Source organism: Impatiens glandulifera, chromosome 3 (assembly GCF_907164915.1).
Source record: "Impatiens glandulifera chromosome 3, dImpGla2.1, whole genome shotgun sequence".
Classification (NCBI taxonomy): domain Eukaryota; kingdom Viridiplantae; phylum Streptophyta; class Magnoliopsida; order Ericales; family Balsaminaceae; genus Impatiens; species Impatiens glandulifera.
In genome coordinates this window covers 13,854,742-13,881,056 of record NC_061864.1, presented here as the reverse complement: position 1 = coordinate 13,881,056, position 26,315 = coordinate 13,854,742, and the positions used below count along the sequence as shown (strand labels likewise).

The window sequence follows — 26,315 nt, the reverse complement described above, 5'->3', positions numbered from 1 at the left end:
AATATTTTAAAACAAAATATATAACTTATTTTCTACCATTATATATATTAAAATATACAATTTGTTTTTTTATTTAACTGTTTATAATATATTCTAATCAAATAATATTTGTCAGTGATCAAAATTATCTTAATTACATAATAATTTATATTATTATAGAAAAATAAATTTAAAACTATTGTAAATAAAGGATAATATATGTATATATGATTTGTTTATAAGTTTTTATTATTAAATCTGGAGAAATTGACTTAAAAAATTGATAATTCGGATGTAAATAAATAAATTACAACTGACATTTATTTGTTTGAAACATTTGGAAGTGAAATTGATTTTTAATGAAAAAGGTTATTAATTTTGTTAATATATATATATATATATAATTAACATATATTTTAAAATATTATTTTATTTAAATGAATATTAATTTTGTTTTTGTTTTTTTAGTTCGATCCAAACCTAGATTCCAAAGCCATTATAACAAATTTCATATCCATAATTTATTTTAATATTTAAATTGAAAATAATTCAAATAAGGCTAGTACTAGTATTCCCGAACCAAACAACTAATCTTTCCAAAATCAAAAGAGAAGAACTTGTTTAATCTTGATTTTTGGTGAGATTTTTTATTGATAAAAAAATAGTTTAGTTTTTAATTAATTTAATTATTAAATTATATTTTTATGTTCAAAATTTAAATTTAAATTTAAGAAAAATAAAATAAATATATTTTAATATTTTAATTAATTAAACAAGCGATTTGATGATAATATAAAAAGGAAGTAATCCATTATTATGTGAAAGCTCTCTAAGTATTTAGATAATTCTTGATAATTTTGAATTAAATTAATGTGTCTGACATGTCTACGTAATTGTGTTACTATTCGTTTTTTTAAAATTTTTAATGAGCTAGTCCGAATATATAATACTACTATGATGCGTATAATTTATAATATTACTATTATTTGTTCTGAAAAGTGCGTATAATTTATAATATTACTATTATTTGTTCCGGAAAGTTAGTAGAATTCGTGGAGAGTTAATTAATTTTTTCAAGAATTTATGAGATAATTATTTTTTAATGTTATTTTTGTCATTATGTTTAAAAAGATATTATTATTTTATATTAAATGACATTTTTTTAAAATAAATAAATAAATATAATATAAAATTATTTTATAAAAAAATAATAAAAATTAAAAAATCCATAAAGCCCATATCAAATGAGGCCCGAGACAATGGGTCGAAATGATATTGAACGGCCCATAATAACATGAGTTGTCTGCATTCCTTCCTCCATTTTGTCCAAAACAAACTGAGTGACCGATAGAGATAGAGAGAGAAATAGGCATCCCGCCAGAAATACTGACTAAGGTTTAAGCGTCCTCCCCAAATCCTGACTGTTCTTCTCTATTACGTACATTCACCTCCTGCGATTCTCGCGGAGGCCAAAGAATTTTCGAGATTCTTTCCTGTAAAGTAACCAATCAAAATGAGCTTCGCAGCACACAAAACGATGCACGCCCCGACCGGGATAGAGAATTGTGCATCTGGTTTCATCACTCACTCCGCCGCAGACTTTGTCCCTCAAATCCCGCCAATTCAGTCGGATGAGTTCGAATCCGATTGGAAGGCGACCAAGGCCATGGGTCCTATTCCCAATCTTGTCGTGTCAGCGGGAAATGTTCTGGAAGTTTATGTAGTAAGAGTTCAAGAGGAAGGAACCGCTGCCAACCGAGATGCCAAAGGTCAATTGGAAGCTAAGCGTGGGAGTGTTTTGGATGGGATTACTGGCGCTTCTCTTGAGCTTGTCTGCCATTACAGGTTTGTGTCATTTCCTCAAGTAATCATTTTTGTCACTTTCTTCTTTGTGGGTGTTGGAAGAGGGAGATGGGTTATGTTTATTTTTTCATGAAGACACCAATTCACGCATTTGCATTTTTTTTTATTTGCTGTTGCAAAATTCTTTGTAGATTGCATGGAAATATTTATTCAATAGCGGTATTGTCCAAAGGAGGTGCTAATGGTGGAAAAACAAGAGATTCAATTATTTTAACTTTTGAAGATGCCAAGATATCAGTTTTGGAGTTTGATGATTCAACCCATAAACTTCGAACCAGGTGAGTGGAATATTTTGAGGCGCTTATTACCTTATTGTTTTGTTAGTTAGCCCTTCCCATAGAACCTGGGTTGCTTTTGCTGGTTCTTGTTTGCCACTTCACTCTTTCATATCTTTGCTACAGTAGAAGTGTTGAGAAGTTTGTCCTGGATCCATAGCTTAGTTGGTCGTTTGATAAAGATAGAATTTGAATTTTGAACCCTTTGATAGTTATGTAGATTATATGGATGAGCGGAGTTTATTCCTATTATATTTATGTGGACTGTTTAGATGAAAACACGTTTATGATGGTAAATGGTGAATATGGAGATGCTTCATGATTATTTTCATGGCCTCCCTACTTTTCTTTTGACAAGGAAAGGAGTCATTTTGGGCCTTGTTTGATGTTGGTTATCTGAGATTCTTTCCAAATGATTCCACTATCCAATCAACCATCACTTCTTCAGTCGTTCAAATTATCAATTAAACTACCAAAACTCTCCATTATTTTAAATTCTATTTGTTATACATTATTTATTTGGCTGTCATTAAAGGTAAGAGTAATTTGATAAAACACAATGCCTTTTCTCATAAAAGAAAAAAAGAAGAAAGTTAAGAGTAAATTGGTCAGTTAACCTAAAAAATCCGATTATTTGGAAGGATACATCAAATGAGATATTATTATTCTAATAATCCAAGATTAAAAGCCCTTGATTATTGTTTTCTTGCTTGATGATACCGTTTGCAAGCATGTCTGGTTGTCTGCTGAGGCACCTTGTCATTCTTTTCTCTATGCTTGATACAAAACTCGTATTGTTAACGTAATCTTGGCATCACCTTTGTAGTAATAATGATCATTACCCTTTTTTAAAGCCCTTTTGATAGTTGCACCTTGCTTTTGAAGAGGTAGGATGTTTGACCGTGGATATGAATTTTGCTTCTTGTTTATGAGCTCTAGCACATGTTCTTGTAGTTGAAAGATGAAGTCCTTTCTCCATATTTTCAGCTCTATGCATTGCTTTGAGGGTCCAGATTGGCGACATCTGAAGAGAGGAAGAGAATCTTTTGCAAGAGGCCCATACGTGAAGGTTGATCCTCAAGGAAGATGTGGCGTGGTTCTTGTTTATGGCCTACAAATGATAATCCTGAAGGCTGCTGAGGTTTATCTTTTGTCACTACACTTCATTCTTTGTGTTCTTTTGATTTCATTCTCGAGAGGTCTTTGGAGATTTAGAAATAAACTGCGAGCATTTGCATGTTTGATAAGCTTTGCTTCTTCATTTTATTCAGAATATAGAACCAAGTAATATCATGCCCGTATAATTATATGCTCACTGAAAGTGTAAGGGATATTGGGTTTTCATTAGTGCTATGAGGCAACTTAGAATTATTAGATATCCAACAACATAAGAAGTTGGCTTGTCACTAACTTGTGTATATTGTATCTCCTTGCAAGATATGGTCTTATTTTGCTTTTGTACTTGGATACTGAAAAAGGACCCAAAGACATCTATCTAAACTATCAGGATAGGGGGCTTTTCTCAGATAATTTTGTAAAATGTGTTTAGTTTCTTTTTCCATCTATTTTTTGAGCAAATCAAGGGGATACACCATTTTTCTCAATTCTTGAAATTATTCTATTGTAGGTTGGTTCCAGCCTGGTTGGTGAAAAGAGTATTCTCAGTGATGGAGGTGCATTGTCTGCTCGTATCGAGTCATCATACATAATAAATCTACGGGATTTGAATATGAAACATGTTAAGGACTTTATATTTATCCATGGTGAGTCAAACATCTAGACATGATTGGTTCCTTTGTTGTTTCCATTGTTCCTAAGAATTAGATCTGGTATCATCCTACATGAATTAGGAGCCTTGATAAGGCTATGACTGGAGGGGTTTGCTCACGTAGTAGGTGACTTGCTCTCTAATTCACCAACCTAATTACTTTATGCTGATGTTCAGTCTTATAAGTAACATTACTAGTCTTGACCATATTAATAGGGTCCTTTCCCATTGGTTGTTACATCTTTTTTGTGTCAGCTCTTGCCTTTTGAGGTTCAATTTTCGATACAACAATTTCAGCATATTTTTGCACATTGGTGTCACAGGCCCTGCTGGTTTCTGCAAAATGTTGTTCTGATAGTGGAACTACACATTTAAAATCCACTCTCTCTTTAATATGTTTGTTCTATAGTTCTGATTGCATCTCAGATCTGAATTTTTATCTTCTTGGGATGCTTTTCCTTTTGCATGTAAAAATTGGGCAATAATCTGTCCCTGAAGATGCCATCTTTTGCAACTCATTGCACCATGCATCCGAGTAACTCTCTTAGTTGCACGGGTAATGAAACTGAAATAAGAATATACTTTTCAAGTGTTACGTGTCTAACTAATAATTTGGATATTTCATAATTTGGTTGCCTTGTATATCTCTTGAGAAGACATGCATATGTACATTACATATCGTACCCAAAAATAACTTTGCATGATGCACATATATGTTTTAGATGGGATGTTAAAAGCTGCAAAGGTATTCATCCAATCTAAATATTTCTGCAATGATGGAACATGCATATCAACCTAGTTATTCAATGTAGTATAGTAATTTATTCAAGAAAACATGGGGATCATCTCTCTTTCTTCTCCATCTCTTATATGAATGTGGATCTCACAAGCTTAGGATGATTTTTCATTGGTACGACATCTTCCAAGGTCTGACTATGATTGATTTTATAGGTTATATCGAGCCTGTGATGGTGGTCCTTCATCAACAAGAGCTAACATGGACCGGGCGTCCCTTATCGAAGCATCATACTTGCATGATTTCTGCTCTTAGTATAAGCACAACGCTAAAGCAGCATCCTCTCATATGGTCTGCTCAAGTAAGTTCCCAGAGTGGATAAATCGGGTTGACTGTTATTCATTTTATCAATCTCCAGGAGTAGTTAATAGAAAAAATGTCTCCCTGATTTTGGGGAAGATGAAGGGAAAATGTTTTGGGTTGACCTGATGTGACATGTCATTTGTCTGTAAACTGGCCAATAGTATTTCTCTGAAGCTTTGTAAAAATACTTAGTTTCACTACCATTTCTCTGCTTACAGAAATGATACAGATTTTCATGATGCTATTTGTTTGTTATTTCCCCTACCTTCTTTTATCTTAAATTAAACTTTTTTGGGCAACAATATTGGATTATAAATGTATCCATTGTGCTAATATGATTAAGGTGCAAGTCTAAGCTTGAGATGAAAATGAGGAGGTTGAGTTCTGATGTCAATTATGAGGAAATTGGAAGAAGAGTAAGGCTCCTATAAGAAAAGACTTGGTTTCAAAAGATATCAATGTTAATGAGAATTGCGAGCCAAATGCTCGGGTTTTACGTGGAAGGACGACATTAATGGGAGTGACTTTGTCATTTTATTACGTTTGTTTTGCCTAACTTCATATTTTTGTAGTTGATCGCTTTTCTGCGATAACAATTTGTACATTTTATTTTTAATCTAATTTCAAAAAGATATACTTTACCGTATTATGTTCATCTGGCTCACTAGTGTGCCAAAGTTGCTACTTGTGATGAGTTTTTTTTGTGGTGAAACCGATCCCAAGCTTCTTAAAAGATACCCTTTAATTGTTTTCTTAAAGTTGATGTACAATAGAGTCTAAAGCTCCTAATTGGTTTGAGAAGAGGGTGCCTTTAATTAGGATTTTGTTTGATTTCTTGTGCCACTTTTGGAGTTATTTAACATGCCCATCCTAATCTATATTAAAAGTTATAAAACCTAGTTCTAGAATAGATGTACCCACAAATTTGTGCCACTGAAAATTTCAATTCTTAGAACTGGACGTCTCTGCATAATTGGGAAATGCATGATGATATGAAATATCAAATTCTAGATATAAGTAATGTTGCATTTTTGACATTTTGTTTGATTTAATGTTGATTTTACATTTCAGAATCTCCCTCATGATGCATACAAACTTTTGGCTGTGCCATCACCAATTGGTGGAGTTCTTATTCTTTGCGCAAATAGTGTACATTACCATAGTCAGGTAAACATTTATAATTAGTTTGGAAGCCAAATGTATCATTCCATTTTCTCCCTTTTCTTTTGTTCTCAGTTATTCCTTTTATGTGATTATGTTCCTAATCTTGTTTGGCAGACTGCTTCATGTATGTTGGCGTTGAACAAATTTGCAGTTCCTGTCTCTGGAAGGTCTGTATTTAATGTGTACTTGTCATTTTCTTGACTTGCCTGTTTACAAAGTACACATGTTAACCTGGATAAGATTGGTTAATTGTAAACAAATAGCTTTTCATGATGGACATTTTGGAAAGAAAGGAATAGAAGAACATTTAAAGCGAAAAGTTTCGGTGCTGGAAGAATCATAAGATTCATGCTTCACGCGTTCACTTCTATTCGTAAAAGGGGATTTTGTACGGGATGAGAATATTTTGATCATTGGCATTTAGCTCCTCTTGAGCCATTGTTTTTGTTTTTTCTTCCCCTTTCACTACTTTGTAATGTTTTAACGCTTCTTGCTTCTTATAAAAAGTTGACTTCTTTTAAAAAAGAAAAAGTTAAAAAGATTTCTTCTCATTCATTGGAAAATGTATTAATATAGTCTCTGTTAGTATAATTTTCACCTGCTGCTCCTGTTCTCTTAAGTTTTTCCATGCTAAAGGATATATTGAGTCAGCAATTCTTATGAATGTCATTGACAATTTGAAATATAAACATATATCTGTTTTTGTTCAGCTGATGATATATACCAAATTCCAAAACAAAAATCCACAACCATGTTTGATTTTAAAGAACATTTTTCTACACCCGATTCAAGTTTACATTTGTTCTCGTGTTTAAATTATTTTATGATATCTTGTCTATTTTTATCAAATATTACTGAATTTGATTGCAGTCCAGAGATGCCAAAGTCAAGTTTCAGTGTTGAGCTTGATGCTGCAAATGCAACTTGGTTATCAAATGATGTGGCTATTCTATCTACAAAAGCTGGAGAGCTGTTACTTCTGACAATTGTGTATGACGGACGGTATGTTCAAGCTCTTCTCAGTTTGCCTTTTACTCAAGATAACGCACAATTTAATGAATAGTGTTCTTGTTAAGATTTTTACTATTTCCCCTCTCCTTAAAACTACTGAAGATTCAGTAAGTAGTTGCTCATGTTCCTCTATGACTAACAAGTAACAACAGAAGACAAGGGAACACTGTCCAACAATTGATATGCAAGATTCTTACAAAGAGAACTTACAGAGAACATGTTTACAAATATTAGAGAAACCATGCAGGAATGAAACAAAATGCTAATGACATTAGGAGTAATGTTTGGTATAGTGATCATGGTTCAACAATTTGTTGCATGATTCTTCTTGCTTTTGGGAATTATCCAACAGGAAGTGGGAAAGCATGGTGTTCTAGCTGCATTGCGGACTCAGTTCTCCTCCCAATTAGAAATTCTGTTCATTTGCTACAAATCTCTTATCTTCTATAAGGTGAATGTGTTCAAATTGACTAATTAGTTATTGGTATATGTTGCTTGTCTTAGCCTGTTTCTACAAATGACTTAGTAGTTGATATTCCTTCTGAAGACAAAACACTTTTATAGGCAAGTTACTTATGATTCTCGTTATGACAATAAAAGTTTCTAATCTGGGTTTTCATCATATCATTCATACACCTTTTCCATTATCCTCTCATGCTGCATATATATCAAGTTCTTTTATGATTTTTTTTTTGAAAAAGGTTTAACTTTTATTAAAAAGAACGCAAGATGCGTTCAAACGTTACAGAAGGGAATGAAAAAAATAAAACAATAAATAAGAAAACAACGTAAGAATTTTAAATGCCAATAGGATCGATAAATTCCCACCCCGTACAAGCCCCTCTTTTTCGTATTGAAACGAACACGTGTAACATAAATCCATCAAGTTCTTTTATAATAAAAATGATAAAAAAAAGTATGTAGTTTTAAGTGATTCTTATATTCTTTCTCTGTCACACTTTTCTCCTTTTGTTATTCTATTGATTTTTCTATGCATTTAGGTTGGGCAAGAGGATCTTTATGCTATTGAGCATCAGGAGACAGTTTTATTCACTTATCTCAGAATTAGCTATTTCTACCGAACTTTACTTTTGTTCAAATTGTTCTTCTAGCATGTGAATCTCCAATAAAATGAGTTTGTCTTGTGTTTAAGGCTTTTGTCTCTCTTTCTTGGGATTGTATGGACATTTCTCTTTTCAAGTTATGTCATCACAATCTACCGAAGTAAAGCTAAAGATCTATGGGTACACATTTTAATTTTGGCCGAGAAGGAAAAGAGAACACTGATTATATATTATATTAACAAGTCATCATATTTCAGTCACTCATAAGTTGATTCTTATTATTTGGCTATTATGATATCACATATTCCTTTCATCCGTTACCTAACTCTATCCAATGTTTTTCTCCCTTCCAGTGTTGTGCAGAGACTTGATATTTCAAAATCTAAAGCTTCAGTACTCACTTCGGTTAGCCAACATTTCTTTAATTTGTTGTGATATATTCGACTTGTTTTAATCAGTAACTATTTGCTAATTTGTTTATAGGGGATCACATCCATTGGAAATTCACTTTTCTTTTTGGGAAGTCGAGTAGGAGACAGCATGCTTGTGCAGTTTTCAGGTGGTTCAGGAACATCAATGTCACCTCATGGTGTGAAGGAAGAGGTATATGTCTGAAATTGATTATTTTATGGCTTTGTTATATACTATCTTCTCCCACTCTATGGTTCAGGATATTGGATTAACAAGAATGGACTCTTTCAATTCTGCTTCTATTGATTTTGAAAAATGCCCCTAGACAATTTGAGATGGCTGCTGATGTTTTTTGTTTGGAAGATTCTTCTACTAAATCCACGAGATGTGTTGATTTTCTGTGCTGATGTTTGGATTTGATATTTCTTCAGTTTTTTGATCTTGAAGGAGATGCCTCTGCAGCAAAGAGACTGAAAAGATCACCTTCAGATGCTTTACAAGATATGCTTGGTGTAGAAGAGCTTTCATTATATGGTTCAGGTCCCAATAATGAACAATTAGCTCAGGTTGGGTGAACTTGTCATACAAGCCTTGATTATCCTTTAATTGATGACAATTCCCATTGAATTATAATAATGACATAGACAATTAAGATAACCAGTTTGTTATTGGATCTTTTAATAAATAAAGTGTGATCTGATTGTTATTGTATATCCACATTGGATCATGAATTTTGCAAATTTCCCAAACCAATCACTTGGAGGTGACGTCTGGAGTTTCCACACCTTTCTTGAGTTTGTTTGAACAAAGCCTGTTGGAGCCTTCATGTATACTTCCTCTTCTAGTTCTCTATTTAGAAAGACATTCTTCACATTAATAGACAACAATATACAATGTAGTATAGATTAGAGATTGCATATTCTTTCCTTTTGTGATGATTTTATATCAATCTATCAATCTATGTAAATAATATCTATGGATTGATAATGAAATATAGCAAGTTCTCTCTAGTTTTCAATTATGTTTACATTAATCATTTAAAGCTTTTTATGCCTCAAATACAAAATGTGCATATCTATATGATGTTGAGGTATGATTATTAACTAGCACATGAGTATGTTGAAATTGATTCCTTAAGTTGGGCATTGATTTTGGGATTAGTTTATTCGCTCAAGCTGTTCGTTTTGTTGTATAATTTTGGTCTTATTGCTTCACTTGATTCGTGCAGAAGATGTTCTCATTTGTAGTGAGGGATTCATTGGTCAATGTTGGCCCTATAAAGGACTTCGCATATGGATTAAGGATCAATGCAGATCTAAATGCAACTGGAATTGCAAAACAAAGTAACTATGAGCTGGTCAGCTTCTATTTTTAAACTTTATTTGGACACGTTTTGACATCTTGCATCTTTTATTTGACATATTAAGATGATTGTATACAAGTATTTTTTCTTGATGAAGTGTATCACACTTATCTTTAATCTAGGTGTGTTGTTCTGGACATGGAAAGAATGGTGCTCTCTGTGTGCTTCAGCAATCGATACGCCCCGATATAATTACTCAAGTATGTTCTTGTTCCTCCATTATCATGCTACATATAACTTTTATGTTGCTCACTCTTTTCTGGTCCGAAACCTTCTTTGGATGTACATGTAAGTTAGTTGAAATTCCCAACTTACTGAATATGATCAGAACATGGTTATAAAACATATTGATTGTTACTTTTTCCATTTTTCTGTGCTGATGGGATGTAACCTGGATACTTCTATCTATCATATACTCCCATGCCAAAGGTTTGATTATTCAACAATGCTGCTGCTAGTGCAATGATTAGAAGTCATCCTGCTAGTAACACTCAAATGCTACTTCTATCTATTATGATTAGAAGTTCCTTCAAAGATAATTTCATGTCACGTGTATATCGAGGGTGTACAGGAAGACCACGCGCTAACTACTAGGTTATACGTATGATATGAATGGAGATAGAAGAGTCTGTGTCCCGTCCACTTTCGTCTAGGCCTCACCTCTTCTCTTATTTCCCATCCCTTCTTGTTATCCTAAATATTATAAGTGTTACATATCGATCACACTCTCTCTTCAATAGTCTAAAGTGCAAGCTCTTTATGAAGGAACAATTACCTGGTTGCAAGGGAATTTGGACTGTCTACCACAAGAACTCCCGCAGTCACAACATTGACCCTTCAAAGACGCTTGCTGATGATGATGAATATCATGCATACTTGGTTATTAGCCTTGAGACTCGTACTATGGTAAATATATATACTTTTTTTTGGTCTCCGTGTCATGCCAGTTACAGGACTTAATTTACTGTTTGTTCCCATGACCAGGTACTAGAATCAGCTAACAATCTAGAGGAAGTTACTGAGGCTGTTGATTATTATGTTCAGGGTCAGACCATGGCTGTAGGGAATCTCTTTGGAAGGTGATATATTTATTTATATGTTGGTGGTTTAAGGTTAGCATTACATGTCTTGGGATTTCTGTTTAATGAAGTTCACTATGTTAGTTATAATTTGTCTTTTGTACTATACAAGTTAACTTGCAAGCCTGAAATACCACATGGTCACAGAGCATGTGTATTATTTGGTGTAAAAAGAGTGGATTATTGCTGTGGCATCTTTAAGGTGGACATGAATTAGAATCCCCATTAAAGCTCCAGAATCATCTGACCTGACCAAAAAAGTATTGTATTCCTTATTAGCTTATTTGGAAGAAATAGAAATCAGGAGATTTGATATTGTCTTGTGATTTTTCTATCATTGTCACTGTTCATATCTGTAATATATGATTATATGGTGATTATTATTATTATTATCCCTTTGTATATGTGTTTGGTTTCATTCATTGTATTCTCTTCCTGTTCAGTTGCTTGAAATTTATTTCAAAGCATAAGAAACAAATTCCAGTTGTCCATTTTGGCCAACTCCACATGCTGTGTTGGTGCCTCACGATTGAATTCCCCTTTCTACAGGCGTCGGGTTGTTCAAGTTTATGCTCGTGGTGCTCGGATTCTTGATGGTGCTTGTATGACTCAAGAATTAATCTTTAAAGCAACAAACTCTGAATCTAGTTCTGGTTCCGAGGGCTTAACTGTATTAGGTGTCTCTATAGCTGATCCATATGTGTTACTCAAAATGTCAGATGGAAGCATTCAGCTTCTTGTTGGAGGTACATGTTCTAACGTCCCCATCAATTGATTGACCTTCTTATGAATGCTATTGGCATGTGATCAGGAATGCTAAGAAGGAGAGTTGTAATTCTAATTTGTCAACACGTCATCTGTTGTTACAAATTGAATATGTAACTAAGTTATACAACTACAACAATCATAATTTCCTAGATAGTCTAATAAAGTTACTCTTATATTACAAAATGACTGAATAATTATTTTCCATGGTATCAACTAATATGTGCCTCATCATGATGAATTCATTTTTCTGCTTCTTGTTTACAGATCATTCTACTTGCACAGTATCTGTGAATTCCCCCGCGGTGTTTGAAAATTCAAAGAAATTGATTTCTGCCTGTACTCTTTATCATGATAAAGGACCTGAACCATGGCTTAGAAAAGCAAGTAGTGATGCATGGCTTTCTACGGGTGTAGGAGAGGCAATTGATGGACCAGATGGTATGCCTCAAGATCAGGGTGATGTATATTGTGTCGTTTGTTATGAAAATGGCGACCTTGAAATCTTTGACATACCTAACTTCAATTGTGTTTACACGGTGACTAAATTTGTGTCTGGAAAGGCCTATCTTGTAGATTCGTTAATCCAGGAACCATCAAGTGATAGTCAGAAAGATGTTGGCAAAACTTCTGAGAAGTTGTCTGGCCAAGGTAGGAAAGAAAATAACCCAAATTTGGAGATTGTTGAATTGGCTATGCAAAGATGGGCTGGACAGCACACTCGACCATTTCTATTTGCAATATTAACAGATGGAACAGTTCTTTGTTATCATGCTTACCTGTTTGAAGCTTCAGAAAATGCTTCTAAGAGTGAGGTAGATGTTTCTGCTGAGTACACTGCTAACACAAACGGCACAAATGCTTCTAAATTCAGGAATTTGAGATTTGTCCGGGTTCCCTTGGATACATATGCCAAGGAGGAGCTGCCATCTGGGAAGCCATCTCAACGCATAACCACCTTCAGGAATGTTGGTGGTTACCAAGGCTTATTTCTTTCTGGATCAAGGCCAGCTTGGTTCTTGTTGGTCAGGGAACGTATTCGAGTTCATTCACAGGTAAGTTGCTTCGTTTTGGGTAAAAATCTGGTACTTGCTGCTTGCTTTTCTATAATGTATAAGTCTTGCATAAAATGGGACAAAAGTAGTAGAATTTATAGAAAAGACAAGCCTAATTTTGACCGGATAATATTATATGACAAATGGTTGATGGGTTGAGTTCTTCAATGAACAATGTTCATGTGACATATTCAAGGCTTATATAGACATTGTTTGTATTAATAGAAGTCGCTTTCCCAATAACTCTTGGAAATGCTGTTTGTAACTTTATTAATACAAAAATTTAACTTAAAAAATAAATAGAAGGAGGTGGAGGGTGGTTGTTTCTTTTCAACCTTGCAGACCTGGCAAACCTTTCAGGTCTTGGAGAAGAGATCAGAAATACTAGAGAGTGAATCTGATATTTAAGGAATTTAAAGCAGACTTATATTGTACTGTCCTTAGGACACAACTAATTTAGTTTGTGTACTTACCTAGTCTTATAATAGTAATCTTATGCTTAAAGTTTACATAGTTATCATTACTTGGTTCGTAGTTACCACAAATACATAATAGGACCATTTTGGTATGTGATATTTTGTTACAATCACAATCATTTTTTAAAATTGCTATAGTAAAAAGTGAAAGTAAGTTGATTGCATTTGGTATGTGATTGATTTAAGACGAAGCTTTATTAAGTGAAAAAAGTGTAGGTAGAAAATGTTTTCTTGGTAAATTTTGTTATTGTGGTACATAAAATTCTTTAGATGATTCTTTGCTAAACGTTTTTATTATTATTGACAATGTGATAAAATCACATATCAGAAAAGCTCATAATATGATTCCATTTACAAACTAACTAGTTTGATTCTTTGCATAGTTGCCATGCTCATTTAGTGCAAATCACACCCACAAATCTTCCTTGTGCTTCTTTTGTTTTTATACTACTTGTAGATTGTTTCATACTTTATTTTGTTAAACATTTTCATACTTATTAGGAATGTAGTATTAGCGTCTATAATGCCACGTTATACTAATGTTACTGCTTGCAGCTATGTGATGGGCCAGTTTCTGCTTTTACTGTTCTTCACAATGTTAACTGCAATCATGGTTTGATACACGTTAGTGTTCAGGTCAGTTGTCTTTTCTTTACTAGTCTTTTCAGAATAAAAGAGGGACTGAAATTATGGAATCTGACATCATGCTTTCTTGACTTCAGGGAGTTTTGAAAATATGTCAGCTTCCAACTTTAGCTTGTTATGACAACTTTTGGCCAGTTGAGAAAGTGGGTACCCTTGGAAACTTATTGATTAAAACTTATTCTTAGAGATATGATTGCATAATTGGTTAATGTTATTGTTGAAATTTATGGTCAGATTCCATTAAAGGGCACTCCACATCAAGTGACTTATTTTGCAGAGAAGAACTTATATCCATTAATAGTTTCAGTTCCTGTAAGCAGATTCTTTACCTATCAATCTCTATTTTTGGTTGTGATTATTGATTTGTTTTCCATCTATGTTGAGGAAAGAGAAGATGATCTGTTTCTTGCGGTCATTGTGGATCGTGTTGATGATTTCTATTTAATGGGTTTTTGTTTTTTCAATTTCTCTAAATATTACTAGCTGCTGCGATTTATTTTTCTTGAGGTACTTAGGAGGTTTAATAACATTTGAATTGTTAATTCCAGGTTCTTAAGCCATTGAATCAAGTCCTTTCATTACTGGTTGATCAAGAAGTTGGCCATCAGATTGAACATAATAATATGAATTTTGATGAAACTTACACAATAGATGAATTTGAGGTTCGGATTATGGAGCCATCAAAATCTGGTGGTCCATGGCAAAATAGGGGTACTATTTCTATGCAAAGCTCTGAGAATGCGCTCACTGTACGAGTGGTTACATTATTGGTAAGCCTGTTCCTGTTTATTTTCTTTATGCATCTTTCAAGACTCAAGAGAATGGGATGCACTAGCCTTGTGTTTATTTCTTACCAAATTTTGTTTCTGTATATCAGAATACCACTACAAAGGAAAACCAGACCCTTTTAGTTGTTGGAACAGCTTATGTACAAGGAGAGGATGTTGCTGCCCGAGGGCGTGTTCTTTTGTACTCAGTTGAAAAAAATAATGACAACTCTCAAGCTGTGGTGAGCACATACTATTCTTTCTCTTCTCGCCTTCTATAATTTTTGTAGTTTTTTTTTGTTTAAATCAACTAGTTGTGGTAAACATCCTAATGGTTCTCATTATATTCTGGAGCTGATAACTTGTAGGTAGATTAATCTTGTACAATGACATTATGAGAAATAGCGCACAAATCCAGGACACTTGTTCATCTCAATCTTACTGTCTTCTTGATGATCTACATGGTATTTCATCAATCTTCATCAAAAAACCCATTATCTGCTAAATCCATCACACATCCCTTAAGTATTTCATTGTACAGCACACTCCAGGCAACCTGTTTCCTGGCCCTGCTGTATATGTTAATCAATGGTGTCCATAGATGACAACCCCTATGTTCTGTGATGCGTCGTGAAAAAAAAAACGACAAAAAATTGATGCTTGGTTCTTCCGCAGCTATCGAAACCACAACGTGAAAATCAAATCATGTTTGACCTCTCAAAGTACTTTAACTCGCCCAGGCTGCCACTCCCTCTTTCGTGCAGTCTGTTGCACCAGCTGCTGCCTCTGATCATGCGGTTGCTCCTCAAACAAGAGACTATCCGATGAGGACCCCTCAAGAAGGGACACTCCTTTTATGGGCCCACTATCTGTCCGTTCCATTAACAGATATAAACATGACAATAGGACAATGGATTATCTTCTTGGGGGCATCTGACCATATGATTTGTGTTAGGTCATTACTGCACGATTTTGTGCCACAACAAAATGAGTCCAATATCCGTGTTGCTAAGGAATCAATGGCTCAAATTCCGGCATTGGCTTAATAAGGATATCACCCAATAAATGGTTGGAAAAGGCTGGGTATGTCCCCCTACTGAATTGCAACACTGTTCCTACGACCACTTATCTCATCAACCGTATGCCATTTCGCATCATCAACTTTCAAAGCCTAGTCCAACACCTTCTCCAAACATACCCATTTCATAATTTCCAACTCAAAACCTATGGGCGCACATCCTTCAATCACATCCTCACAACAATAGGGAAAACTCGACCATCCATCAACAAATGCATTTTCCGTGGCTATGCTTCCCTCCAGAAAGGGGTACAAATCCTACTCCACGTTTACCAAGAAAACCTACATTTCTATGGATGCCAAGAATGGGTTGAATAGGAGAGATTTAAGATAGGAGCAAACCTACAAATCTTACTTTCTTAGAAAATCAACCATATTATCCAAAACTTGATATGATTGGAAAACTTTAGGGAATGTCTCCTACTCAACCAGTTTGTGACATTCCTGCCTTTATCAACTCCTGTCCAAAAGTCGGAGCCTGACCCAAATCCTACCAGCATTCATGTCATGTAGGGTGTGACTCTAAATCATGATTTTTCAGTTTGACCTATAATTGATAATTTGGAGATACGATTGCATTAAGAAAAAGTTCCAGGTCTTACAAAGCTTCCAGTATCCAATTTCATCTCCTATGAAGGCTCTTCTTCATATATTGAGCATTGATAGCCTCATTTGATAACATACAAGTGTCAACCAACATTGATGGAACAGTGAATCACACTGAATGGAAATGTGCAGTTAATGAGTCAATTCAAGCATGTTAGAAAAATGACACACGGTCCACATGCAATCTACTAAAAAGAAAAAGTGCAATTGGGTGTAAGTAGAAACTCAAGATCAAGCACAAGACAGACGGAACAATTGAAAAGTTCGAAGGCACACCTAATTGCTTAGGGCTTCTCACAGTTCCATGGAATTGATTACAAAAAGATTCTTGCCCCAGTCGCTAAACTCAACACAATCAAGACTCTTCTTTCCTTGCAGCCAACAAAGATTGATCGCCACACCAGTTGGACGTAAAAAAATGTCTTTCTAAATGGAGACTTTGAAGATGTTGTCTATATAGGTGTTCCTTCTGGAATTGGATCATACCCAGATGAAGCTTACAAACTTTCAACATTTTGTACGATCTCAAACAGTTCTCTGGAGCATGGTTGATCATGTTTGCCACTTCCATAATCAATCATTTGGTACTTATGAGTATAGAATAAATCTAGTGTGATTATTGGTTACAAAGTGCCATACAAACGACAATTTGTTTTGTAAGAACCTCGAGTGATAACAAAATCATCATTTTCATTGATATGTTGATGATATCATTATCACACGGTATGACAAGAATAAATTACTTTGAAGTAGTTTCTCAAAAGAGTTCAAAATTAAAGATCTCAGAATCCAATGTTCTTCCTAAGAATGGAACTTTTTAGATCAAACAAGGTATATTTCTTCACAACAAAAATATTCACAAACTTTTCTACCTATCACATACATGACCTGGTGTCTAATTCTCAATAAGTGAGCAAGTCAATTCATGGACAATTCCTTCGAAGAGCACATGAATATTATGTATAGAATCTTAAGATATCTCAAGGGCACTCCAAGAAAAAGGACATCTATTTCAAATATCTAATGGCATGCATTGTTGTATACACTGATGCAAACTAGGTAGAATCCAAATGACAAACTATCAACTTTCGGATAATGCACGAATGTGATGGGAACCTTGTTACATGGCAACGCAAAAAGCGATCACCGGTGGCAAGAAGCAATGCGAAACAGAATGCACTCTCTTTTACTTGGAATGAATATGTGAGGTCATATAGATTCTCATAATACTAAATGAACTTAGTATTTGATCACTAGTGAAAATACTGTAAAACTGTGATGCAATAATCAGTATTTTCTTAAAGCTTAACCATATTGAAATTGATCGTCACTTTAACCAAGAATGTGGTCAACAAGATATGAATCTCTTACATTCCATCAAGGTATCAAATTGCGGACATCCTCAGACAAACTCGGACAAACTATGTTCATCTATATGGCAAGTAGGGTGTACAAACCATGTCCTACCCAACTTCCGGGAAGAGTGTAGGATATAACTTGTAGATTACTCTTTTCTCAAAAAATAAAACTTGTAGATTACTCTTGTATACGATGAAATTATGAGAAATAAAACACAAAATCAGTAACACTTGTACTTCTCAATCTTCTTGTCTTGATCATCTACATATTTTTTGTGAGTTTTCAGAGATGCATAAATTCCTTGGTTATTTTGTCAGGTTACTGAGATTTACTCGAAAGAGTTGAAAGGTGCTATATCTGCTATAGCTTCTCTTCAGGGCCAATTGTTGATATCATCTGGTCCGAAGATTATCTTGCATAAGTGGACAGGACTTGAATTGAATGGTGTTGCCTTTTATGATGCATCCCCACTTTATGTAGTCACCCTCAACACTGTGTGTATCATCCCAATGACGATTTCAACTTTTTATTTTGTTTGCTCCTTGACTTGTTTTAAACACATAATGTGAGTATCTGTCATGTCCTGTTAATTTGGCAGGTTAAAAATTTCATCCTCCTTGGTGACATTCACAGAAGCATATATTTCCTTAGTTGGAAGGAACAAGGGTCACAACTTACTTTATTGGCCAAGGATTTTGGCTCACTTGACTGTTTTGCAACTGAGTTTTTGATCGATGGAAGCACCCTTAGCCTTGCTGTCTCAGATGGGCAAAAGAATATTCAGGTTAGCCATTTACCATAAGTACCAATATCATTGGTACTTCATTTCATTATTTTTCACTATTCTTTTCTCCATTCTGCCAAATTTATCATTCTTTAGTGTTTACTGTTGAATTTTGTGTCCATTGCAACTGCAAATGTTGTATTATTGTTTAGCTTTTTATTATGCTTAGATTTGGGCAGTGTATGATAACATATCTTAGTACTAATTTATTTAGACTCATCTCAAACTAAGTTAACATATTTGGCTTAATAGTTTTTTAATCATTTATTTTTCTAGATACTTAACTAATTAAACACATAAAATTTAGTATTCAACATTAGACTTAATTTTCAAACGCACACCAACTCGGTTTCTGCAAATCTCTATTCTTGAACACTCAATATTAACAATTATTATATTGTATGACAAAATGTTCAAATTCCCTTTTAAATAAAATTTACTTATGATTTTGAGTTGCAATGCAAATACAGATATTCTATTATGCCCCAAAGATGTCAGAGAGTTGGAAAGGACAGAAGCTTCTCTCACGGGCAGAGTTCCACGTTGGTTCCCATGTAACCAAGTTCTTGCGGTTGCAAATGCTCCCGACTTTGCCTGACTGGGCTAATGCACCACCAGGCTCAGATAAGACCAACCGATTTGCACTATTATTTGGTACATTGGATGGAAGCCTTGGTTGTGTTGCTCCCCTTGATGAGATCACCTTCCGTCGTCTACAGTCTCTACAAAGAAAGCTTGTTGATGTTGTTCCCCAAGTTGCGGGGCTCAACCCTAGGTCCTTCCGCCAGTTCCATTCTAAGGGAAAACCACACCGGCCTGGACCTGATAACATAGTTGACTGTGATCTTCTTTGCTAGTAAGTTGGATCCAGAACTAGTTTGCATCTTTTGCATAACATCCCAATTCTGTTAATCTATGAATTTTTTTTATGTATTTTTGGGAAAATAAAATCAGTTTATTCATAGATAAATGTAGATTGACAACCAATAGAATTTCATCCTCAACCGATAGTGTACACGGGCCTTGTTTGGTTTTAAGTTATTTGATGTTAATCTCAAGTGCCCATTTATCCCCTCCTTCGTCAATCACATCAACCCTCAATTTAAAAAAAAGTTTTGTTACATATTTATACCCTAACGTCTTTTTACCCAAATTTTCAATAATGAATTGGTTATTCAAATGACCCAAGATCCATAAAGCCCCTAGCCCAGATTCTCGTTTTGCTTTCATATTGGAAGTTCATATACACTGTTCTTCTTCACTAGTTTTGGGTTTTTCATGAGCATTCTTCACATATATCAACATCATTTTGGCTAGATATATATTTTTTAAAAGTAGTTGACATTCTTGAGTAAAAGCACTTTCTAGATGGATGTACATTGTAGAATTTTCTTTGAACCAGCATGCCATTTTCATTGAGTTATTGAAGCATTTATTATATTTGGGACTGTTTTTGTAGTTATGAGATGCTAACATTGGAAGACCAGCTTGAGACAGCTAATCAGATTGGAACAACTCGATCGCAAATCATGACTAACTTGAACGATTTAACTCTTGGCACGAGCTTCCTATGAGTAATAAACACATGATATTGCTTGTAACGTCAAAATTCTGATTATGCTCCAATTTGATCTATAATAGTTAGGTTGTTTGTGTGTTTGCTGTTGGTTCATATGTAATTTTTTTCTTCTGGGAGCTTAGGTAGCTATTAGTGCCACAATTTATTGTGTAAAATATTGTAGCCATTTTTCTTTTCAATTTGTACAAGAACTAGTTCTTATTTAAATAGCATCTCTGGTTTTATTTATTCTATTAGGCAAGTGGTTGAGAATTAATCTAAATAAATAGGTGTTTTTAAATTAGGTTTATTTTATAATTCTTTTTTAATATTATTTAATTTCAGCTCAAATTAACTTTAAATTCAAGCTATAAAATTTGGTATAATTGTGTAAGTTATCAATAATTTGACTGGGTGTTTTAATTTTGTAAAAAATATAATTTTAACTAAGGAAATTCGACAAAATGACCCTCATAATAGGAGTAATGAACCGCGCATAATTTTAAATGCGCGGGTATTTCATATTTTTTATGAAATTATCCCTTTCGCTAGACGCAACCGCCGGTCGGTTATGAGACGCAGATTTTTTTTTTTTGAATTTTCAAAAAAAAATAAATTATTTTGCGATTGCCAGTTACGTCTCGAAAATGTCGGTTGCGTTTCGCAATAGTGAATTTTTCACATGATATCTAGTTGCGTCTTGCAACCAAAATATGAAGTAGTCCCTTTATAGGGTCATTTCTTCAAATTTTCCGGAAATAAATTATTTTGTTATATTTTTAGTACTTTTTTTTGTTTTAACATTAGTTTCTATTTTGTCTTGTCTATTAATTATTTATTTTTCAAATCCACTAATAAACATAAATAGTTCGCTTGGATTCATTTATATTATTTTTCTTTAGCGAATGTACAGCGAACTTATGTGGAAGGCTGATTAGGCATAATGACTCAACATTTCAAATTTTATTTACCTCTTTCAGTAAATCTCTCAGATAACCGTCATTAATAATTTATCTCTCTTCTCTATATTAATCATTTATTTTTTATCTCTTCTTCAATCTTTATTAATAATTTATTTTTATATTTAAATTGTAAATATATATTTATATATTTTATTATTTAACTTATTTATTTATAAAATTTAAAATAATAATAGAGACGGTAATAAATTAAATAAAAAATAACAAAATATATATTTTCAAATATATATTATATTTGATAAATATATATTTAGAAGAATAAAAAATTAAATATAAAAATTCTTAATTTTTTAATTAATTATTTCTCTCCTCTATTAATATATATATATATATATATATATATATATATATATATATATTAATAATTTATTTATTAGTTTTTAAAATGAGTTATAATGAAAAATAAAAATTTGTCTAGATGAATTAACTCAAATCAAATATACTAATATTCAAAATAAATATAACTATGATATATTAATATTCAATTATAAATAATTTTTTTATAAGAGTTAACCCATAATATAAGAAGAGAATATATAATATTTTGAGTTAATTAATTAAGTTTATAATATAATTTACAAGAAAATAAAATATAAAAAAAATTAAAGAGAGAAAAAAGGAAACTACTATAGAGTTTAAGTAAAAAAATATATATATAATTTTAAAAATTATATATTTAATTTATTTATTTTTCATATTATAACTAGTTTTAAAAATAAATAAATATATAAATTATATATATAGGGGGAGGAGATAAATAATTAATTTAAAAAAATTAAGAATTTTTATATTTAATTTTTTATTATCTTAATTTATCAAATATAATATATATTTTTTTATTTAATTTGTTATTGTCTCTATTATTATTATTCTAAATTTCTTATAAATAAATAAATTAAATAATAAAATATATAAATATATATTTACAAATTAGCTATAAAAACAAATTATTAATAAAGATTGAAGAAAATGATAAAAAAATAAATTATTAATAAAGAGAAGAGAGAGAAATTATTAATGACTCGGAGATAAGTAAATAAAATTTGAAATGTTGAGTCATGCCTAGTCAGCCTTACACATAGGTTTGCTGCATATTTGCTGCAAATCTTTTGCTATCCCTTTAAAATTTTATATGATTTTATTGAACTTATTTATATCTATGTATTAATACTTTTTTAAATAAATAAATTTAATTGATTTTGTAATTATAATTTATTTGAGTGTTATTTATTTATTATTATTATTTAAATTAATTTTATATAAAAATAACTAATATTTTTTAAATATTTTTTTACATTTAAAGTATATTTTTAATTTATGAATTTATAAATGTCTAATAATTTTAATTAAACTATTTATTTATTTATTACATACTCTCTTGTTGGTTAACTTGTCAAAAATAAATTATAATATAAATATTATTATGTAAATTCCTTTAAAAGAATAGCTGTCTCCTTTTGTTAATATAATTGTAACTCAATAAAGAACTCACAATAGTTTTATCTAATAAATTAAAATTTTCAATTTTCAATTTTGATTCTTACATTACATGTAATTTAAAAAATCATAATAGTAAATACCAAAATAAACTACATGTGAAACAAAAAATTAATAATAATAATAATAATAATAATAATAATAATAATAATACCTAACCTAGGTCTTGAAAAAAAATAGCTACCATTCCTGTCATGACATGCTGCTGAGAAAGGTTTTAATCACGGTTATACCGATTGACTATATTATAGCTATTTTATTCAATAATAATAAATAAATATATGATATAAAAAAAAGTACATTAGTAATGAAACATATATATTTTTTTTTTAATTTTGATGAAAATTTAAGAGAAATTAAAAAGAAACACAAACGTCCCATCTTAGACTCGGTTTGAGTTTGTAAATAATTCAAACAAAAAATTGACATCCTCTTATTCATCAAATCACTTAAATCATTAACTAAAATATTAAAAATATATTATATTTTAAAATTATTATTTTTTATTTTATTTATATATATCAATATCCTTAAAGTCATTTTACCATAAATAATTATTACTCTCTCAAAATCATTAATCACTTCAAATGTTAAATCTTTATCTTTCTTTAGATATATATTTAAAAAGATTAATAATTTATTAGTGGATTCTATCATTTTTACCTAAATATAAAAATACCTAAACTTTCTTTTAAAGATTAAATATCACATTTATATTTGTATAAAAAAACATCTATGAAATAACATCTAAATTCAAAACTTAATTATTTAAATAAATATTTAACTAATCAACTATTTATGAGCTGTAACTAAATTATAATTGTTTTACATAATCATGAATTGATAAAATTAATTTAAAAACTTTATAAACGGTCCGTCATTTAATTTGATAAATTCAATTAATTTTCTGTTTAATTTAAACTAATTCAATTCAATTATAAATGTTAGATACACCATTATTTATTATTATTATTTTTTTTATTGTATTTACTTTTGTGTGAGGTCCATAATACTTTACTTTCCATTGTTCTCTAGTGGTCAACCCCACCCTCATTACATTGGAATTTTCTCGAATAATTTATTTTTTCAATTATTATTAATAATCTTAAAATTTTATAATAATTTAAATAATATCTGGAGTTTATTTAGAAATTAAATATCACTTTTAAAATTTTATTTTTCTCTAATTTGTCATATTATTTAACTTTTGAATTTTGTAAACAATTCTTTATATATCTAGTTATATATTAAATGAAATGAGAAATAACTTTTTATAAAGACAAATTATAAAAAATCCTTCTCGACATTTCTTTTGTTTTCAGTCCTAGCTGTGAATTGTTTTTTTTGTTGTGTCTATTATTCACATCCCCATTAATGATATAAACGTGACTTGTTCAAAGAGGAAAATAAAAAATGATTTAAATATATATATTTTTATATGTGATAAAGTATTAAAGTGTCGTGGGTGAGATGGCATGGTTTAGTCCAGCCATATATGATAAGAAAGAGGTGCGCGTGTTATCCATATTTTTCTATAATAAGCAAACAAAAACCCATCTATTTCATTATTCCAATTCATCTAATTAATTAATGGCGTCGACCCTTGTTAGCTTCTCCTCCTCCTCCGGTGGTGTTGGTCTCAAGTACGGCGGCGGATCCACGCCGGAATTGGTGAAGTCCGGCAGAGCCAGGGTGGTGGTGGTGAGAGCTGAATTGGGTTCAAATGTAAACCTTTCTGTTAGGAAGGAGGAAGCTCAGGTCACTGATACTGTTCTTGTTGCTGATCTGGCCAAACCAAACACTGCCTATTGCAGGTATTTGTTTTATTAATTAATAATTAATTTGATGTTTCATAACAAACAAACAAACAATCAAAACATAGGTGTTGGAGGTCGAAGACATTTCCTTTGTGCGATGGGAGTCATGTAAAGCACAACAAAGAAACTGGAGACAATGTTGGCCCCTTGCTTCTCAAGAAGTAATTCATTAATTAATTCATGCTTTTTATCACTTGTAATAACAAAATCAACCAATTAATAAATTCATTCTATGTTCCTAATACGAGTTTGTTCAAACGTGACAAAAGATTAATTTATAAGAGAAAAAAAATCATGAGATAGATTTTCATTTTCAAGATCTTTCAACTTATGTCTCATCTTAGGGAGCAAATTATAGATACATAGCAAAATGCAAGCAAAGATGAGACTTTAAACCAATTAATTAGTCTTTACAACAACTTTTACTTTTATTACTAAATAATTTATAAATATTATTTTGGTATTTTAATATATAAAAAAAAGTTAAAATTTTATATCAATACCCGATAATTTCAAAAATTTCTCGATATAATACTATTTTTTCGGTATATAGAAAAATCAATATTTTTAGTACGTTGTGATACCGTACTTTTGATATATCAAAAATATCAATAATTTTCTCACCATCAGTTGAGACATATACAGATCCAAATATTCAAATTGGGTGGGCTTAACAAAATTTGAGTTAAGCTTAAAGAAATGAATAAAACAAAGGATACGCGTAGATTTAACTCATTTTCTATTAAATAGAAAAACAAATATTGAATTAAATAAAAAAAAATTAAGAAATTAGATCACTTTTTTTTTGGATAAACTTAGAATTATCACAGAAAAATTTTGAATAAAATTAAGTTTTACAATTTTACCCATTTCTATTCATTATAGAAACAAATAGTTACGCCATATATATTTTAACGGGCTTAATGAAATGTCAAAAAAATTATAAATAAAATGAATGAATAAACGTAAATTTATCCATTTTCTATTCTTTAGAAAAACTTATATTAAATTAAAATTTTAAAAATATTAAAAACTAAAGAATTATGGTAAAAAATATATTTTTTTTTGGTCTGGAACTCGTACCATCATAGACCCCTGCCCATAGCACGGCCACCTCAAAATTAGGCCTTTTTCCGACTATTTATTAATTTACCATCAACAATATTTTCAATGCCTATGACAAACCAAATATATTGATACATATATAAACAATTATTTAACAACATAATCAAGTAAAACATTGCTACAAATTTACTTCATAAAACCATAACATTAATGAGCTTCAAATATTTCAAATTCAATTTTAACTTAAAAAAACATTTTAAGTTAAAGCAGATAATAATAACATTTAAAAAATCTCCTAATTTTCTAAAATTTTAAAAACTAATAATAATAAACTATTCAGCTAGAACAATACTTTTATAACTTTGAACTCTTTTTTATTGAAATTTTAAAAATAAATATTTTCGACAACGCAAACTACTAATAGCTTGACATTTGACATACTAAAACTATTTTAAAATAGTTTAATATCTTGTTATAAATATTGTCTTAAAATTACATAAAATTTGTATAAATATAATGTTAGTATGTTACAAATTAACTACTATACAAATAAACAAAATCACCAAATGAACAAAGTTAATCCGATGCGTGTGCATAACACATCTTCTTAAGAATAGTTAATTATCTCTTGTTTGTACTGAATTTTTTGAATAATAGTTGTTTTTCTTGATACAACAAAGCATACAGTGATTTAACCAAAATTTTTTTTTTTTTTTTATTAAAACAACAAACTTATAAATATAAAATTACTATTATCCAGTTAAAGAAAAAGAACTCTTGAAGAATG

At 31.5% G+C, this 26,315-nt stretch overlaps 2 protein-coding genes across 3 annotated transcripts; both read left to right on the top strand.

The window, feature by feature from the left end:
- Positions 1-1,331: 1,331 nt before the first annotated feature.
- On the top strand, positions 1,332-20,426 carry LOC124932636 (cleavage and polyadenylation specificity factor subunit 1). 2 transcript variants are annotated; one of them, XM_047473296.1, is made up of 26 exons: positions 1,332-1,824; positions 1,974-2,120; positions 3,105-3,258; positions 3,745-3,880; positions 4,837-4,982; positions 6,056-6,151; positions 6,263-6,315; positions 7,019-7,150; positions 8,577-8,628; positions 8,707-8,826; positions 9,066-9,200; positions 9,866-9,991; positions 10,120-10,197; positions 10,763-10,903; positions 10,982-11,076; positions 11,626-11,822; positions 12,109-12,896; positions 13,928-14,008; positions 14,095-14,160; positions 14,252-14,329; positions 14,566-14,787; positions 14,895-15,026; positions 18,145-18,321; positions 18,426-18,611; positions 19,082-19,467; positions 20,071-20,426. In XM_047473296.1, exons 1-26 carry the CDS (start codon positions 1,493-1,495, stop codon positions 20,183-20,185), a joined length of 4,371 nt encoding a protein of 1,456 aa, XP_047329252.1. In that variant the 5' UTR covers positions 1,332-1,492; the 3' UTR covers positions 20,186-20,426. The 2 variants fall into 2 exon arrangements, with proteins under 2 accessions (XP_047329252.1, XP_047329251.1); XM_047473295.1 differs by having other exon boundaries at positions 9,863-9,991.
- A 3,794-nt stretch (positions 20,427-24,220) lies between these two features.
- On the top strand, positions 24,221-24,707 carry LOC124933033 (CDGSH iron-sulfur domain-containing protein NEET-like). Its single transcript, XM_047473755.1, has 2 exons — positions 24,221-24,460; positions 24,529-24,707. Exons 1-2 carry the CDS (start codon positions 24,237-24,239, stop codon positions 24,626-24,628), a joined length of 324 nt encoding a protein of 107 aa, XP_047329711.1. The 5' UTR covers positions 24,221-24,236; the 3' UTR covers positions 24,629-24,707.
- The last annotated feature ends 1,608 nt before the right edge of the window (positions 24,708-26,315 follow it).